General features: G+C 39.1%; 1 protein-coding gene across 1 annotated transcript in view; it reads right to left on the minus strand.

The window, feature by feature from the left end:
- COBL (cordon-bleu WH2 repeat protein) overlaps nt 1-19,534 on the minus strand; it is a 162,681-nt gene that overhangs the window by 105,622 nt on the left and 37,525 nt on the right. Inside the window, exons 2-5 of the mRNA XM_009282903.2 lie at nt 13,324-13,530; nt 5,228-5,438; nt 4,231-4,459; nt 2,110-2,154 (exon numbers count right to left, since the gene is read on the minus strand). Of these exons, the coding sequence (XP_009281178.1) occupies nt 2,110-2,154; nt 4,231-4,459; nt 5,228-5,438; nt 13,324-13,523 (685 nt within the window). The 5' untranslated portion in view covers nt 13,524-13,530. The remainder of the gene's footprint in view (nt 1-2,109; nt 2,155-4,230; nt 4,460-5,227; nt 5,439-13,323; nt 13,531-19,534) is intronic.

A 19,534-nucleotide genomic window follows, 5' to 3' on the forward strand; every position in this document is an offset into this window, starting at 1 on the left:
GTTCCAAAATCTAATGGAAGTAAATGGAATAATTTAATAAACTTCAGTAAGTTTTCAATCACAACTTAGTAATCCTTATTAAAAGGCAAAACAGGAGCAAGTTGCTTAGTCTTTAGAGTGAGTATCTTTAACAATCCACAGGCTTGACTTAACACTGTGAAGTTAACGGAAAGACTCTCAATATGGATTTGGATAAAGCTCCATGAAGAGGAAAGAGACCTTTCCCCTGGAAAAAGGGCTCTCCTTAGAACTTAAACCAGTTGATCGTGGTCATCTTTTCTCGTCTTGGTGCTTTTACTTCAGGTGGGAAGAGAGGCAAGTTTACATGCATTTCAGCCTGTAACAGCTCAAACATGCATGTCCTCCTTGAACCAGCTAAGGAACTGTATGAATTCTCAGACCATTTTAGTCTCCCTTCAATTTCCCCAACACCAGCCGAGCTGGATGAGCAACATGATAAGGTCATGCGTTACAGGGAACAACCATTGGTTTAACATTCAATATACAGACTGTAAAGCTCTCCCACTTTTTTTAATGAACACTGCATAATGCTATAAAGGCATCTCCCTGGTTCCAAGCACATCAGAGTATCCCACTAGCACACAGAAAGTCTAATGTACAGAGAAAAACTGCTTTCTCTTATAAAGATTTGCTTTATTTGTTTAATAACAATTAAGAAGCAAATGCAAAATGACTTGTTTGTTGACACAAAATAAGGTTTACTTCACAAAAAAACCCCTCATCCCAGAACTCCTGTAAACTGATTTGCATTTCACACAGAGCACTTGGCATATCAACAATGTCAGGTGTTAGAAGGTGTTAAATACATATGGTAGGTCAAAGCACAGTAGAAGAGTAAAGATGATTAACCCAGAGGAAAATAGGGAGAAACTATCCTTAAGAAAGGCTGCAACTCCACTGCAAAAAAATACAGTAATAAATTACTATCTTTCTCAAATACTAAGCGCTGCCTATGCTCATTTGCCAGAAACTGCTGTTTTTCTGCTTGGGGCTGGGCTGCAACTAGATGTGGATTATGAATCCCTTACATAGTCTTAAACTATGACCTATGTCAGTAACTGCTGATATCAACATTACCATTAAACATTGTATAATCCCAATAAATTGGGACTTTAAACACAGCGTATCATCTCAAAACAACAAGGCTTCTTTATAAATCTGTATCAATTTTTCTTAAATAAATACAGTAGATATTCTCTCTAGTATCATGCTCTGTATAAGAGGAAGCCACAGCAAGTAATGACAGAGGATTAGGGGGAAAAGTACTGGCATTAGCGAAGCCAAGAGGCAGTAGGCCATGAGCTAAGACTCGCTTGATAGCTGTCACCTATGGGAGGTGGACTTCCTTCCTTCCTGAAAATTTAAAGAAGTTAGCCACAGTTTTATTCTGGTTATGTTGTCTTTACTAGTAATGCAAAGAAGCAAAGCCAGTTACAAGTCAACCATACCTTTCTTGAGGATAATTAATTTAAGCAATGTATTACAACAGACTCAATGGGGAAAAGAATATACTAAATATACACATTTTCTGCTTAACTAGAAGCAGAAGCACCAATGTAATCTAACCAAACCACACCTACCGTAGCAATAACAAGTCAGCATCTATTCAGAGTTATCCAACGTGTATACATAGGTTTGATACTAAAATGCTTCGCTGCATGTAAATTGAAATTAGTGGAAGACCTCCTAGATCTCAAAATATTCTTTGTTACTAAATAAATTTTGAACCCAAGAGACCTCTCAAATGTTAGCATTTCTGAAATTCAACTAATCATGCTTTAGGTAACCTGAAAAGGCTTGGAATCTGTATAGAAACATACCATACCACACAACAGTTAAATGACAGGATTTGTTAATTGCTGGCATTTTAATGGCAATTACTGAAGAAGCAGTATGCACAGAAGTGTGTTTGTTCTGACCAAAAGCACAGACATGTAAACAACACTTTGCAAAAGACAACACAGATAGAAAATAGCTAGTTTCTCTACAGCATTTTTACATGACATTCTTAAAGATCCATCTACCAAACCCACATTAAACAGTGTGTGAAGGGAAAGACGGTTTTCCCTCAGCAGCGTTGTACAGTACCTCTATAGTTCAGAGAAGGTTCAGACTGAGTTTTTGATGGAGGAACTGGAAAAGGCAGGCAATGAAAGGACAAGAGAAGACATATTAAAGTTCTAATATTGCCTCGTAAGCCACAATATTCATTAATTACTCCTAGCATTTGTTTTCCTAACCATTACAGAAAAAAATTTTGACCAACAACAGACACGCAGAGCTGTTACTAGAGGCAGTTTCGCTGCGTTTGTATTCATTCCCGATTCACTGGTGAAGCTGCTTCAACTGCTAAATCGAATTATGTAAGCAGGTGGCAGCAGAGCTCGTCTTTTAATAATCCTTCAGCACTTGGTATTTCTGTTGCAGGGAAGGAAAGAATGACAAGCACAAAGTTTTTCTAGAACCTGCTCTTACAAGCACAGCCTATGCTTTCAGCACCTCTGATGCCTTACTTGTTAGTGGGAATGTGTTTTAAAACTCTGTGCATTCTGGTAATTAAACAGACTGGACATCTACTCAATGCATAATTCATAGACCAACTGCTACTGAAACCAGTGGGATTATTCCTGTTGGAGAGTACAGATGAGAACACAGGAAGAAGGAATTTGCTGGAACAAAGGAAACCTTCTGTAAATTTTATGTGTATTTACCAGTTTTCTCATCAGACACCATGGAGCAGAGTAAGAGGAAGGCAGAAAAAGCTGAAGTACACACAGGATCAGGGGGATTTTATCATAATGAAAGGTATACTGAAAGGTTAAAAAAGAATAAAATATAAAAAAAATTCTGATGCAGACAGCAGCACACTACAAAGTGTTATATCATTTGCTGCTATAATCCCAGCCCTGAAGTAGTCTTGGTTTTGACTGTACAGGCTACAACTGGATTTAAGGACCAATATTTGCACCAGTATATACACCATCACTTTCATTTTAAAGGAAAAGTTTAAGGAAGGCTTAGGCTAATTACTCTGTAAATTGTCCCTGAAGTACGCTGAATGAATCCTGTTGAATACTCTGCATGTTCAATATGTTGCTCCAAAACAGTTAGCTTAATTACAGTAAACATATCTTAAAATCAAACAAACATGCAATTGATTTATGACATGTTGTCAGCCACTTTTTTGAGGATCCTGACAATTGAAAGGAAAAGGAGACATTTAGTTTACTTAAAAGTCTAAACTCACAGAAATTTGACTCACACAGAGGTAGAACTGTCACTTACCAAAGGAGTTTGAAAGAAGAGACAGAATGTCAACATAAATAAATAACTCTATAAATAAAAAATAAGCCTGCTGCTCAGCACCTACAAGACTGACGTTATCTAAACAATAAATAAGGACATTTACTGTGCTGGAAGTGATACCAATTGAGACAAACTGCAGGAGACAATTTTAATGAATATCACTTTCTGACCTCAAAGGAAGTAGCGCTTGTCAATGTGTATTTTTAAAGCAGGTATATTTTAAAGCACGTCGCGTAATTATGCTATCTGAATACACAATCAGGCTGGTAAAACTCAAGCCCAAGAAGCTGTCACTACAATATCATCTACGAGAACAGAAAGTGAGGGTGCATAAACAAGAGAACAAATTTTTAAATACAAGTACCTCTTAGCTCCTCTTCACTAAACCGTCAATAACTTCGCTCGTTGGAGGAATTGTCTCTGAACCTATCCACAGTCTGTCTCTCATAAGCCCTGGTCTGTTGCCTCTGCCTCTCAGCTTTTGCAGCTGCCATGACTATGGCATGTCTCTTCTTTCCTTCTCTCCAACCCACAGCACAGGTAGGTGACAGGCTCTGCCTGGACGAGGCCCCTGTGTTACGCACACCTGTACCGACAGCAGCTCCAGGAGGTAGCAAAGCTCCTCCTTTTGCCCTGCCCCAGGCCAACCTGCGCTCTGCCAGGGGCCAGCCCAGCCTGGCGCGGGGCCTGAGCGCAGCCAGGGACAGCTGGGCATGTTGCTGTCCTGGCTGCTGCTCTGGGCACGGCTCACTGAACAAACCCGCGCAGCTCCCCGGACTGAGATGTCACTCTGCTGTTTCAGCCAGGCCCCAAAGGAACGAGAGCACAAACGCTTTTAAGTTGCCCATAATTTTGTTGGCACATCATCTAACCCTGCAGTGACCGCTTTCAGTCTCAACTCACCTCTTTTCCTGTCCCAGGCATACAGCTCCTTTATTCCCAGCTCCTCCAAGGACTTGGTAAGCTCCAGCTCCTCCCCAGTGATGCCATCTCGCAGAAGAACAATGTGCTCTTGACTGACTTCACACTTCTCACAAATAGCTGGGATGATGTTGTGGAGAGGCACCTCCGGACTAACTCGAACCACAGCTTTCTGCGTCTTCAGGTAGTTCACTACCAGCCTCACAGATTTCTGCAGAAACAAACCCAAACTCTCAGCCCCTCCCTCTGTGATGGCTAGGCACTCTTACAATGAGAAAGGCATTGGGGACTTCCATATTGTCTTGACAACTCCTAGGCAAACTTACCCCACATGCATACTACTGCAAAAAATATTATTAAAAAAAATATTTTAAAAAAAAATCTCAGAAATCCCCTGTCACTAAGGAGACATTCATAAGAACAGGCGAATAAGGAAAAGGAATCAGAGGCAGCCGTAATTTGTGAATATTTACAAGTACCACTCTGAAAGGCATGACATTATAATTAGCTATACTGTTTCAGAATAATAAAAATTTCAGCAAACATATTTGGAAAATGGCTACTTCTGAATCTTCACAATACTGTGAAATACATTTATTAACAATCAGTCTTCTCCCATATCTTCAATAAAGATGGCAAACAAAATACCACCAAAACCCTCCCTACCTCCACACAACCCCACAACCCTCATTTCAGCCACTACTGCAAATTTCAATCACCCCGGTCTTCAGTCAAGGGTCTTTATAAGAACAGATTTCCATTATCCAACCACATGCAACATAACATTTTGGCTAAATGCTGGAGTCCAGACTGGCACCTGCCAGTCTGCATGCAAATCAGTTAAGCTAGTAAAGCAGGTTATAGTCAATCTCAAGCCTCTCCCATCTGGTTTGAAGAAGCAAAGATTGGAAGAACTGCTTGAAATCATAGGAATGAAATGATGTTTCATGGCACCATTTTAGCCCTACAGAGTACCGACCTCAGGGACCCTTGGCAGAGGTCGCTTTGTCTTCTCTTCAGGAACCTTCTCTTTCAGAAGTACCGTCTGTACATCCAGTGCTCCTACCAAAGTGTTTGGCTTGTAACTCAGAGGTTGTTGAGTTCCCGAAGACTTCAGTTCAAGACTGTGTTGGGATGGATTTAAGCGATACTGGCTGCATAAATCAACCAATAGATCCATCACAGCTTTACTGCAGGGAAGAAGACATTCACTGTTAGCATGAGAAAAAACAGTTGCTAAAAAATTTACCTTAGTTTTAATGTGGGAGAAAAAAAGACAATACAAGCTGTGGATGTGTCACCAGTTAACCATCTTTGGGAGGGAACAGTGCTAATGCTTTGAAATGCTAAACAGATCAGATAAAACGTTAGGAATTAAATATATTCGCACTTCAGTGTGTGTTTATGAGCTGGCAATTAACTATTCGCTATGAGGCAGACAACAGTGCCAATAATAGCACTAACAAACATAAGCCAAGAGCAGACAAAGTGCATCTTATCTGCTAAATCCATACATTAAATTCTCCAATTCAAACCCCGTTCTTTAACATGAAGACAAGATATAAATAAATGATGCGCTCACGGTACAGTAAACTCTACCTAGATTTGAACCATCACATAACACAACTCAAAATGGAGCATTTAAATCTGGAACAAAAGGTAGACAGGGTATTTTTTCCCAGCTTACAGCTCTGAGTTTTCCCCCATCTCCCCCAATCCATTTGACACCAACAGTATTTCCAAGTATAAGAGTTCCCTTCCATATTTATTTTGGTAAGGATATTAACCCTGTATAAAAACATCTGGTTTCAAGTATTTGCATTATCAAGAACTCTTATTGCAGATGTGATTCTTAAACCACGAGGTTAAAAAAGTCAGTCACTGCCCCTCTCTTATTCCATGCCTCTGCATGGAGGTACTCCATTTTGTGTCAGTAACTCAACATTCACTGGAGCTTGATACTGCCTGACACAGCAGATATGAACTATGTTCCTCCACACCCCAGAAATTCTCTTCTACCAAGGTACTGAAGGGTTCTTTTTTTTCAACCTTCCTCCCTAAAATTCCATCCAGGATCAGACAAAACAGGTTTATTAAAACTGGTTATGTTTCTGAAAAGTTTTGTTTTCATAAACCAGTATCTGTCATCAACAAAACAATGCAGGTTGAAAAAAATTAGCAGCCGTACCTGAAGCCTGTCATATATGTGGGATATTTTTCTTCTAGCAGAAGTGAAAATAAGTGCATAGACAGCATATTTGCCAAAGGAACTGGCATCTCTTCTAATGTGTAAACTGGAAAAACTGTATACAGATTCAAAATGCAAGCAAATTCAAAGAAAATAAAATCCTTCACAGGTTATTAGCTACCACCATTACATCTGTAGTTCAAGAACTGCCCTTCAACTGCAAGCTGTCGGCATCTGGGAAACAACTCTGTGGAGGGCTGCCCATCTTCTTTCTATGTATATGTTGTTGGCCAACAACTGCTCAAGAAGTTGGTGAAGAACCCTGAAGAGCTAATGGCAAAGACAACAAGAATGGAAACGAGAACAATCCCTTATTAACAGGCGAAAGACTAAAACATATGTAGGTGACAGCTCTTCCCATGCAAGAGATGAGAAAGGACCTTCTTCACAGTAACCTATTTCAAGTTTAACTGAGTTACACAGTGTGAGCTGAAAAAGTGGCAAGCATGGAAAATTTGAAAGAGGTGATTGCATTGAAAAGAGAAGAAGAACACAGTGAGAAGATGGTGACTGAAGATCAAACAAGGAAAACAAATGTCATTAATATGTATAGGACGCTTCAGAAAAATAGAGCACTGTGGTAACTGCTAACACAGAGAGCATCTAAATAGAAACGTGTAGTATCTAAATCGAAACTGTATCAGGTCATTTCACGATGACTTACTCTGGCACTGTCCCCAAGTTGCAAACATCTGTATTTCACAACCATGTTTAACTCACATGTAACACGCCACAAAACAACAGAAACATTTACACCTACTAAGTCCAAACTATAGGAGAATCCCACCTACACTGGTATTTACATGAATATTCATTATGCTGTGCAGTAGTGAGCATTTAAAAAAGTGTCAGTCCACCTGATACAGATCTCAGCTTGTCTGTTTACAGACATATTTCTTTTAAAGTGAAATTTGTGTTTTTTCCCCTCAGCCTTATTACTATTGTTTCAGAGAAAAGCAAATAACCTGGCAGAACTGCAATACATGGTATTCTATGTGCTAGACATGTCTATTTAAAGTGGAAGGCTAATATATATCTGTAGTGCATAACATTGCGGTAATTCATTCAAATTTTGACAGTTATCTTACCTCATGTAAACTATTTCATGAAAAACAATTTTAAAAAAAAAAAACCACATCAGCACTTGAAAAAGGATTTTTTTAAAAATATAATTCATCAAAAGAACAGTTTATGATTCCACGCACCTTCCACCGAAATTATGAAATATGTTCAGCAGCAACAGTACCACAATTGCAACAAGATTAGAATCCACACCAGCCATCTGAGAAAACAGGTTGCAGAAAATCACGCAAGTTCAACAAATTTGTCCGGACAATGAACAATTTAACAATCCTGCCAAATTTGAGGTTTCATCTTATTGTTGATTACAGAGCAGGTGTGTGTTAAATATAACACTTAAGGAAGTCTGTAACATCCCATCCTGAGCCATGCTGCTCAGAATAAACAACTGTTCCATGAAAAGCATCCCCAGGCTTCATCTGTACCACTTAGGAGTACAAATAAAGCAATATCTCTGAAGCTTTTGAAACCACTTCAAAGTGAATAGCACACTCTTCCCAAAATGTAACTTTGGGAAAATAATTTCCACAAAACTTCAAAAGGATTAAAAAAAAAAAAGACAAGAAAAAGAGAGGAATTCTACAAACAAAATTCAAAATTCATGTGTTTCCAGAGAAGTAAGAGAGGTGGGAAGTCCTTGCAATGAAGTTATTCTTATATCAGATTTCAATTTCACCAACTTAAAAAATTTTCCTGCTAAACTGTAATACAGTTCAGCTTGATTTTTAAATGGGAATTTTATTTCAAGTAATTCCATGTATATGCCACACACAGGAGCGCGCCACTAAACACAGCAAGAGAATGGTACTGAGCCATCTACTAATCTAGACCAACTTTTCTTTCTGACCTTGGGCTGAATATGGCTCTTGGAAGATGCAAAGAGTCAGTCCTTCCTTTCCTTCCATCTCGTTCCAGACATATCTGCACTTTATTTTAACCTGCTTTTGAGACCTGGTAGAGAGCATACTCTGTTTTGAAATTCAGGCAGGTCTGATCATAAAGGATTAAATCTAAAGCTGAAATGAAGAAGTTAAATGTCTCCTGCCTTTCCAACTACTCAGCTAAGAAATACATTACTTTCTTATTTTAGTAAGATGTTGCTGAAATTTTGGGTGGAGAGACCAAACACTATGTCACAGACACCAAACATTAATGACTGATAAGCAAATACTAGAGCACAGAATGAAAACTGGAGGATGAACCCAATTTAAGATTCGGACAAGATGGTCCAGACAACGATTCTTAGCAAAGGAGAGTACTTCAGCTCTGTCCTGATATTCTATTACTAAGCTGTTTGACATTTAACACCAATTCTGGACAGTAAAGAATAACTACTTTGTCAGCAACATTTATCAGGCTGAAGTCCTGATCAAGTTTGAGCGTGTCAGACCACTTGTGTCCTGTTGTTCACCAATAAAATGCAGCAAAGACGTCTATAGTGTAAGAGGCAGAAAACAACTGAGTTGTTTTGGGTGTGGCTTGGCCTAATCTCCTTGGATCACCCAGAGAAATCCATTTTAAAATACAGCCATGTACATCTAGGAAATAAACGTGTAGGATAAAGTTGTACTCTCAAATGACATCGACTTTCTGCTGCATCAAAAGGAGTATAGGAAGCATGATAAACAGATATTAATAAATGCTTTCTATTTCTTTTTCTTTTCTTATTTTGCCCATGTATATTTGGCTCTTACTTTCCTTAATTGAGCAAGTCCACAGAAGGAACATCAGGATGACACACAAGAAAAGGCAGAGGACTGTGTTTGTTGAGCCTTAAGATGAGAAGGGTGAAGGGAGATCTTGTTGCTGTCTTTAAGTACCAACTGGTAGGGTTACAGAGCCAGACTCTTCTCAGCAGTGAACAGCAAGAGGACAAGAGGCAAGAGACAAGTGCCAACATAGGAAACTCCATTTAGGTACAAGGAAACATTTCTTCACTGCGAGGATGGTCAAGCCCTGGAACAGGGGTACAGAGAGGTTTGGAAATCTCCTCCCTGGAGGTATTCAAACTTGCCTGGAGACAGCCCTGAGCAACCTGCTCTTGTGAGACCTGCGCTGAGCAGGGAGTTAGAGCAGGTGAGTTCCAGTGGCCCCTTCCAACATAAATTATTCTGTAAATTATTCTGGTAAGATTTATTTTTAAAGCCTACATTGAACTACTGTAGTTTTGACCTGACCCCTATTTAGTATTTAGTTAAGCTCATTTTTAACCCTTTTGCTGTATGTGCCCTGTTCATCTTCTAACAACACCTCTTTCATGTTTTACCAACCTGGGCTGACTTCACACCTTCAGTCTTTCTTGAGACACCGTTCTATAAGCCCACAATTACTGTCACTTAAGAGTCTTTCACTGAGAATTATGTGAGAATATTCTTTCTGTGATGACATTAGCTTTATGCTCCATATAGTGCATACTCTGCACTGAGCTCTGTCCTCCAGTATTTGCAGAATGGGACTACAGCTTCAGCTAGTTTATTATTTGTTCTAGTATCCTGCTCTCTGTGCATCACATGTATGAGAGAATTTGTGTAACATGTAAGATAACAGCAGGAGCAATAACTGTCCAGTCTACTCTTCTGCATATCAATCATCCATGTGCTGACAACTCCAAACCAAACAGCATTTAGCTTCAAACATCCCCATTTTTCTCCAATATTTTTCACATACTACTGACTTCTCAAGCTGCTGACAGTAAAGGTCTGTATCTGTGTTAATCAGGAAGTCCTCCTCAGTGTCACGCGTGAATGGAGACAGACGCATGATCCCTTTATTTACAGGTTACCCACTGAAAGTATTACCTGTGAGCATCGCAAACAGAAAAGGTTTCTGGTAACCCTTGTGAGCTTTTCCACTAAATTCCAGATTCCAATAAAATATCTTTAAATAGCACACACTTTCTTTTTTTCTTGAACTATCTTTCAAGAAAATTTAATGAGAATTTTCTGCCCTCTTGCTGATATTTATAGGAACTGCCTATATAAACAAAAAAGTAAAATTAACAACATGCTGCTTTGCTTACATACAATGAACAAATTGAAAGAGATAATTTTGACTTTTACATCGATTCATTTATAATAACCTTAAGTGATACTAATTAACTATAGTTATATTTTCAAACATCCTCTAGCGTACTTCATTGCTCTGTGAACTGCTTTCCTGAAATTACAGAATCATTTTTTATTATGATGATGCCCAGGGCAAGGTTTTGCAAATTCTTCTGCAACAGAAAAGCTATTTCCTCAGGGTACCCAAAAACAGATTTTGCAGAATGCTGTTTTAATGATGGCAATGAAAATACTGAAGATTTATAGCAGTATAAACAACAGCAGAATTTGTCTGAAATGTCCTTCCATGATATCACCATAGATAAAAAAGAGTGAACAGGGAAAAGAATTTAATACCTGCACTGGCTCCCATACTTCCTTCAAATGAAACGAAACTTTTTTTTTTTAATCCAGCATCTTCATCATTGAATGTTTACCTCTGAGTATCATTGTACTTTGTGGCCGTCCAGTTAGCAATGTCAAAACAATGCAAAAAGATGAAAAAGCCTGGGCTTTCACCCAAAGCTGGAGAGTTAAGACAGTCCATCCCCTAAAAATTTCAGATGCTCTTTACATTTTTTTTTTATGCCACATCCCTAAAAACGTAACCAGTGTTAATGTACAGAAAATGTCATCTTCCAGTGGTTAGAAAGAACAGCAGCACACACGAGGTCTGCTCACAGACTGATGCCACTGTAATACAGGGCTCATTATAGGGTAACCTTTTCTTATTTCATAACTTGTTAGGATGATTTACTCCCCTCCTCAGTTTCCACAGCCTTCCACTTCCCACAGCTGCCTATCAGTGCCTGACATTTGTCACTAACTCTCCACTCCAAGTGCTCAAGACAGTGCTGAGGGAGAACACCTACTACCTACATTAGGCACTGGTGATACTCAGATTAGCAGATTAGCACAAGCAGGAATTTAATTGCCGCCTAAATCAGGGGCCTAGACCTGTCATACAGCCAATGGAGAGAAGTGGGCACCTTCACAGAACAATGAAGAGAACATTTTGGTTGCTTAGAGTGCTTAACGAAGACGATATAAATAAGCCCACAGAAACATCTAAGGTTTAATTTTCGACATTTCTTTCAGGTTTCAGTCCAGAAACTAAAGACTCCAATAATAAAAATACTCAGTCTCAGTATGTGATAGCAATGTTAGTGATAATAAACACCTGTGCGAGAGACAGAATGTTTATCATACAGGGATTTTCCATTTGTTCCCTGCTCCTGTAGCTTGTATGTTCTTCAAAAGTTCACATTAAAACACCACCCTTGTTGTGCTCTTGGAGTGCTTGTTTTGGGTTGGTTGGGGGTTTTTTTGAGAGAGAGAGAGAAAAGAAAATCTTTTCTAACCACATGGCAATTATGTATCTCTAAAAAATCCTGCATGAAGATTAGCCTCTTGTGAGCTCCCAGGTGGCTTGCATTTGCCAATGAAATACCAGCTTTCTTTGGGACCTAACAGCCAGTGAGTTTCATATCCTGTTCTACTTTCCAGGCCTGTTCTCTTCTTTCTCTCATTAAGTCCGAATCTCCCCATAAAAACTCGATCGCTAAATGCATAATTTGAGAGCTCTGATAAGCACTGCTTTCCTTTAAAATCTTTAACATCACTCTAGCTTTGGGGCTGAGCCACACAAGTTGCACTAGTCTCCTGAGAGTGGCTAAGCGAACACTAATTTCTACAAGAAAAGTAGGGGGAAGAATGAAGTACCAGACGCTATGCGCTGCTGTACACATCCTCCTCAGCCATCAAAATACACTAATAGACAAACAATCAAAACAGACATATATCAGACCAAGAAAAGTACTTTTACAGGAATGCAGACTAACTACTGCAAACCCCAAATGTAAAATAAGCACAGGCCCTGATTTATCAACAGGCATCTACATATCCTCCTAATCTGATATTATCACTTTCTACAGTTTCTTGACCACTGCTGACCACACCATTGTTTGCTACAGTTTCATCATAGTATTGAATATATTTTTAAAACTCTTCCAAATTCTTTCTTAAAGTAGTAAGTTTCCCCCTTTCAAAACAGTTCTCAGAGAGGATGAGGAGAAGGAAGAGCTCCCATGGTGAAGAAAATGATCTCAAAACTGCCTTTCCAATACAACTTGCCCTTGGTTGTTCCCAATGACAAGGAGACCCTCTCCCTCTTCCCATGGAAAAAAACAATACACTTTTTTATACAGAAAAAGCTTCCTAAATACCAGCAGATGCTTTGCTGTCTACACAATCGCAATGTATTTGTGAAGGCAGGATCTCTGAATGGGATGAATCTTTCATCTTCTGAGCTTGCTTCTTAGCATGACTCCAGACAGGCATATTGTCAGGATTGCTGTTTGCCAGCAGCACCTACTTCCACTGCCACAAACCCCCCCTGATTATGAGATCTGATACAACCTAAAACTAGCCCAGTGGCACTACATGGAAGAGACAGACCCATACACGTGCTGAGGGTGATCCATGGAAAGAACAGTGACACAATAGCTGCTAAATCCTTCCTGCCCCAGCAGAGAGGGCACTTTATACATGGCTCTTGGGACTCTCTGGTACAACAGCTGCCTAAAATGCAGAGAGAAGCGTGACAGAGAAACCCCATCAACCCAGAAAGGGAGACATTAGTATCAGCAAGTATCCTACTGGGAATGGAGGGCTCCAGAAAGTGGGAGCTAATCAAAACCTTACCTTCCTTGTACTGTGCTCTTCTGCTCCACCCCATTGGGTAAAATGACTGTGAAGTCCACCGATCTGTTTATCATGTTCTCCTTCATGCTCACAAGGTTCTGATCAGAAATTACAGCTGTCTCTGCAGCTGACCTGGGCTCACTGTGAATTCTACTTGCTGCAGAAGCTTGATTTGGTGGAGGAGGAGCGCGAGCTTTCATTCTTCTCCTTGAGAAATAAAGGCAAGAAGAAAATTAATAATTTCACGTGAGCAAAGTATAAACACGTTAATAAGAAAATATGTTCTTCCAGCCATAATCTCAGATTGTTTTAAAAATTTCCTCTAACGCAAGCCATTTTTCTTTATCATGAAACTTTTCAATGGAGTTGCATTTTATTTTTACCTCCTCTCTAAAAATACGCTAATTTTTTTAATGATGCACTCACTCCTACTGTTTGCTTTCTGTGCCCCAGGGGATGAATCAGTTCCATAATTAGGATATGAAATAATCATTATTCTCTCGAGTATGAAGCATGCTCCTATGAAGAGAGAGAAACAGAAATACTGGGTCCAGTCCAGACCTGACTCAAGAAAGAGTTGTATTTATGTAAATGAATGTTTCCTCCAAGTCAGAACGGCAGGAGCGGAGGCAGGGTGAGGTTTCATTCAGCTATATTTGGGTTCCACAGTATTATTCTACTTGAAATATTGTCTCTTCCTCTGCTCTGAGTAAGTAGTATTAAATTTGGCTCATTGTACTTCATAGGGAAGCACCCTGAAAAGGTCAACCATGAATGATACCACTTCTTACCATGCAACGCTAAGAGACTATAGCTCTTTGAAAGCACCCTGAAGAGAAGTCATTCTTCAGTAGCAGGCTATGTGCCATATGCAACATACAGAAAAGCTGCACCAACCAAACAAGCAGTGTACTTTACAGAGATATAAAACCACCACAAACTGAAAGTTTACTTCATTGGCAAGCTGCCAGACAGATAAGCAACATGTGTGTTATTAAACTTCTGAATAGCTGGCCTCATACCAAGCACATGTCTAAGAGGATTAATTCTGATTATTAATGTCCCAATGACCTCTTCTGACTAGATTTATGCCTAGTTTAAGTCAGATTTTAGTGTAACAGATGGAAAAAGCAGTAAAATATTTACTGAGAAATTATTACTCAGGCTTACTGCCTGCATTTTTTAATCTGCCTCGTTTTAGGGTGCAGGAAGATAAGACATTATGATTCTGCACATCATTTTCACCCTGCGAACAACATAAACAGAGATCCAGAAAAGAAGAGTACAGAAAAAGCACTCCAACCTTTAAGAGCCTGCAAAGCTTAGTGGTTGAATCAGCCAAGGGCAAAACCATGTTTAGGGAAAAAAAAGAATTTAACAGGATTAATACCAAACCAAACTCTTCTTTAGTTAGAGACAACATGTATTCTCACAGATAAAAAGACTAAACATACAGTTTGGATTACCAATGTAAGCTCCTAGCAGACAAAAAAGTAAGAGCTACATCACATCACAAGAAAGAGAGTTCAGAAACAATCCAAATCCTCTACACTTTTTAATCAGCATTTGCATTTGACCAACAATTTCTATGACATGTCTCAACTTGCAAAAAATCACTACACTGCCCTGAAAATGCACATTTCAGTGAGACCTCAGCAGGACGCTGTAAAATTAGCGGTGATGCGGATACTTCCTTTCATTTCCTGTGTGGGTAACAAATAGCATTCCCTACAAATATGCAGGGAGAGCTACTGCCGTATTTACTAGCATACAGCAATTTCTCTTCCATGGAAGATTTTGCCTGAACATTCACTTCTTATCCTATATACATCCAATGAGTCATACAGTCATCAGTCACTAACTCGCAGCTCCTATGCTCCTCCCCATGGAGGTGACGATAAAAAGTTCAAGGCTTTATTGTTTGTCAAACTACTTTGACTTTCTATATGTCCGTGAATGAAACTCTTCATTTATTGACTTGTCTATAAAAGAAAAAAAAAATAAGTTGGAATTCATCTTCTGCTCAGATCCCTTTACGTTTGGCTACAGTTGTTATTTGTAAGCAGGTGGTGAGAGACATGGGAGTTTTGCATATATCCAGATCATGCCAACGTAGCTTTACCATCATGCAGTGCAACATTTAAGGACTGCAGATCAATTTACAAATGAGGTAATTCTTGCCCTCCATAACATCAACTGCATCAATATAAGTAGCTACAGAGATTCACATCAACTTGTTTCTTAAAACAAGCTTTTCTTTTTTTTTTTTAAAGCTTGTCCTATAATGTGGGGGGACAATCTCTATACGCAGTACCAAAGGGGGTAGGAAGAAAAGAAGCAGGCAAGTGTCCTGAGCCTGGCAGAACTAGTTTTTTTTAATTATGATTTACCTGGACTTGTAAATTCCAGATCTCACAGTGAGCAGAGACAGAGGAAATAAAACAATGGTAATAAAATAAACATGAAACTGAAAACAGCTGGAACTGAAGAGACTTGAAACCAGGGGAGAAGTGAAGAACGACTGAGTTTTGAAGCTGATGAAGGAGCTGGAAGTAAGTTAGGCATATGCTGCACTTGTATTTGTTCCCTAGCAATAACATAAAGCTGCATCTGGTTTTCTGAAGGAACAGCCAAACAAGGTCAGACACCTTAATACCAATTTATAGCTCTGAAATGGGAGTGTGATTTTTATTTGGCCACTTTTTAAGTACTCTTTACAGCTAATTCTGCAGTTACAGACCTGGTACAACACTGCTTGGGGCCGGGGGTATGTGTCAGGAATCAGGCATCATACCATCAAAGAGCATCAGCTATACATTGACCAGCGATGTTCACTTCACCTCCATAAAATATGTAACAACGTGTATTCTTTTTGGCATTACACGGTCAGGGCCTATCTAAAAATACTACAATCCTCCTTTTCTTTTGTGCAGAAAGGACAGTGCAGGTCTGTTTCCTTCAGAGACATCAGAAAAAGGAAAAGGGAAAACATTCCCACTACAGTCTCTCTAACCTAGCAACAGTTCAGGTGACCTCATACGAACCTCTCCACAGTAGCGACCACACATTCTCTTGAAACACTGTGACTGCTTTAAATGCCTGGTTTTCAACATTTTCCAAATGACAGATTTCAAACTACTTCAGGGGAAGCAGATCCCTTTAAAGTTCACATTTGTAGAGTGATACGTGGCACAGATTTGCATTTCCTAGCCAACTTTCTGAAACGTCTCAGCAGTAGAAAGCAGCACCATGAACTGCAGACTGAAATCCACAGCTCTAGCTCTACCTTGGATCTGCACGAGCAGCTGCTTTCTGACGAGCTCCAGCAACTGCAGTCAGAAGGTGCAGAGAAACCTGTTAATACTATTGAATGCGAGTCAGAAAAAGAATTCAGCTTTCTCTGTCAGAGCTACGATGGATACAAAAGCACTCCATAATAAAAGCCTTTTTGTTCCCCCACTAAAATAATGCACAGAGAAAGTGTGTGATTTAAAAGCCTGTTTTAAGCACAGGTACTTTCCACGCTATAAACACAACATACTATAAAAAAGTTGCATACCATTCTTCAGTATGAGCTAAATTAAAACTAAATTTAGCTCAACAGCAATTTTTTTTCCACAAACATCTTTCACTGTGCTCGGTACTGAGATACTTGTTAAGCTCCCCTACCTGCTATTAGTCTGCAGATGAAGTTACAAGCGGGAACACTTCAAACCTATGATTCACTCAGTGTTACATGAATGCTTCGATCCAGCCCTTGATAAGGAGACAGAGTAAAAACAAGCAGCTGATTCTAATACACAAATGTGCAGTGCCTTTTACTGAGGCTTGAAATAGTTCATCTCGCTTTACTGTAAGATGACAAATGCATATAGCCATGAAATAATTAGGCAGAATACATAAATAACCTACCAGCACTGTTCTCAGTAACACCATCAGGCTTCCCAAAACGGAAAAGGAAAAACAACAAGCAAACTGACCAAGACGACCAGCGTTTCTGTAGTACAGCACGTAGAACAAATGCAACAGAAATGAAGAAAAGTTTCACCAGATTAAGAACTTCAAGACAAGCTAACACAAGCCCTTTGGACCTACACCTTATTAATATGTAACTACCAAGCAATAGGATGCGACCTGGACTTTACAATCCCATGCTGAAAAAACATGATCTCTATTTCAAACAGAAGTGGTCCTGGGACTTCCACCCAGATGGCAATGCTATGCAGATATTGTCTTTCTTCACATAAGATCTAACACCAATAAATAAATAAATAAATGTAAGTGATCCTACACATGTCCACCATGCTCAAACACATCTGGAACCCCCTCTGCCCTGTAAGGCAAAGGCAACTTAACAGGTACGGGGCAGACTTCACCCCATGGATATCAGCAGGAGTTTCGCAAGAGCTGCATACTACACCAGTTTATATAATCTCGTCCTTTCTATGCCAATTCTCTATCTAACCATTCATTAAAAAAACTAAAAAAAACCAAAAAAAACCCCAAAACACAACACACACACACAAAAACCCCAACCAAACAAAACAAAACAAAAAGAAACAAAACAAAAAAACAACCAGCCCTCAACATAGCAAAATTATGGGCAACATTCATTTTTGATATAGTGAACAACTAGAACAGGACCTCCAATCCAGTCAAGTCAATCTGCAATCTTGTCAATGCACAAGGCTGGAACAGTTGCAGAGGGTTTCTCTGTGATATTCATGTGCACCCCATCTCATAATTAGGAGGAATAATCCAACATGAGAGTGCTCAGTGATGAGCCCAATATGCAAACGCAGTGTCCCTTGGGTGGAAAACAGGAGACAATGAAGTAACTCGACTTTCAGGTGATTGCACTCCTACAGTCTTTTGAGGGGAAATCTATGCACATTGCTGTTTGAGAAAAAAAGCAGGTAAGTGCTTTCCTCTCTCTCTCTGGCAACTTGCACAGCAAAGCTAGAAAGCCAGCCGTGAGGCACACCTCGTACTCCAAACTATCAAGACACAGACAACATGGTAGAAGTTGCTCCTGCCTAGTGATCTAGCCTGCAAAGCAGATATCCTTCAGAGAACATTTCTCTTTCACTCTTCATTGCTCATGGCAAAGCAAAAAAAAGAGCAACCCCAGATTACAGGCTGGAAAAAGAAACTCACTACAACAGAATTAACGGCATGCCAAGTTTCCTCTTCGTAAGTAAAATCCTTCCAGCTTTTAGACGCAGCAGCTCAGAAAAATTGTAACACAACAAAAATGTAAAGGAAATACAAACAGATTAGCACCAACATAAAGTCACCCCAAGAATTTTGAAAATGGAAAACAGAAGTTAAACAAATCCCACAGAGATGGAGAACAGAAAGCAGGAGAGCACGATAATGTCCGTAACTACTAAAGAGGCAGGAGTTCATCCAGACAGCTTTACATCGTAAACTAGAGCTCCATTCCACTTTGCCATCTGTAACACTTAAAAAAACAATTAAACTGAGCTTTTGGTTTGCTCTTTATTTGGAGGGAGGAGGCGGAGAATAAGAAAAAAAATAAATCAAAGAACATTCTGAAGTTTACTTAGTCAAATATTTTACAAGCAAAATATACTGATTCATTACAAGTCTGTGCAACAGAGGTAACTTACGCCTTTAAATGTCTCATACGTAGTAAGTTACAGGTCTAAAATATATTACTCTTATAGTAATTTATTTCTAGTATTATTTTACAACATTACAAAAACATTACACTTGCTAAACAGCTGAAATCTCCAGCAGACACTCTGATCTAATGAACTGGATTACACCCATGTTGATATGGCTCAGGGAACCATTAGGGTTGCCTATGTTACTTTATTTTCATATTTTTAAGAATTTTTTTTTTTCAAACAGTCTTTCCTCTGAATTCCCTGGCTATTATGGTATATAATTATTTTATGCTTTTCTCTTTTCAAACATTTATTTGAATTTGATATTACTTTTAACATATCATTCTATTTCTAAGGCAGGATCACATTGACAGACATGATGAAAATTATTCCCTTGCGGGCGTGATAAAGTCACCCAAAATAGACAAGAAAAAATAATTTGTTTTTGGCAAAGAAATGAAAGGTATTTAATTATATTTTTGATCTTTCATTTGATTCTACTGATGAGAAACCCTACAGCTTTACACATTTTAAGAATAAAGTTTTAATGCCAAAATTAAAAAAAAAAAAAAAGCCCA

This window comes from Aptenodytes forsteri, unplaced genomic scaffold, assembly GCF_000699145.1.
Source record: "Aptenodytes forsteri isolate BGI_AS27 unplaced genomic scaffold, ASM69914v1 Scaffold150, whole genome shotgun sequence".
Classification (NCBI taxonomy): Eukaryota; Metazoa; Chordata; class Aves; order Sphenisciformes; family Spheniscidae; genus Aptenodytes; species Aptenodytes forsteri.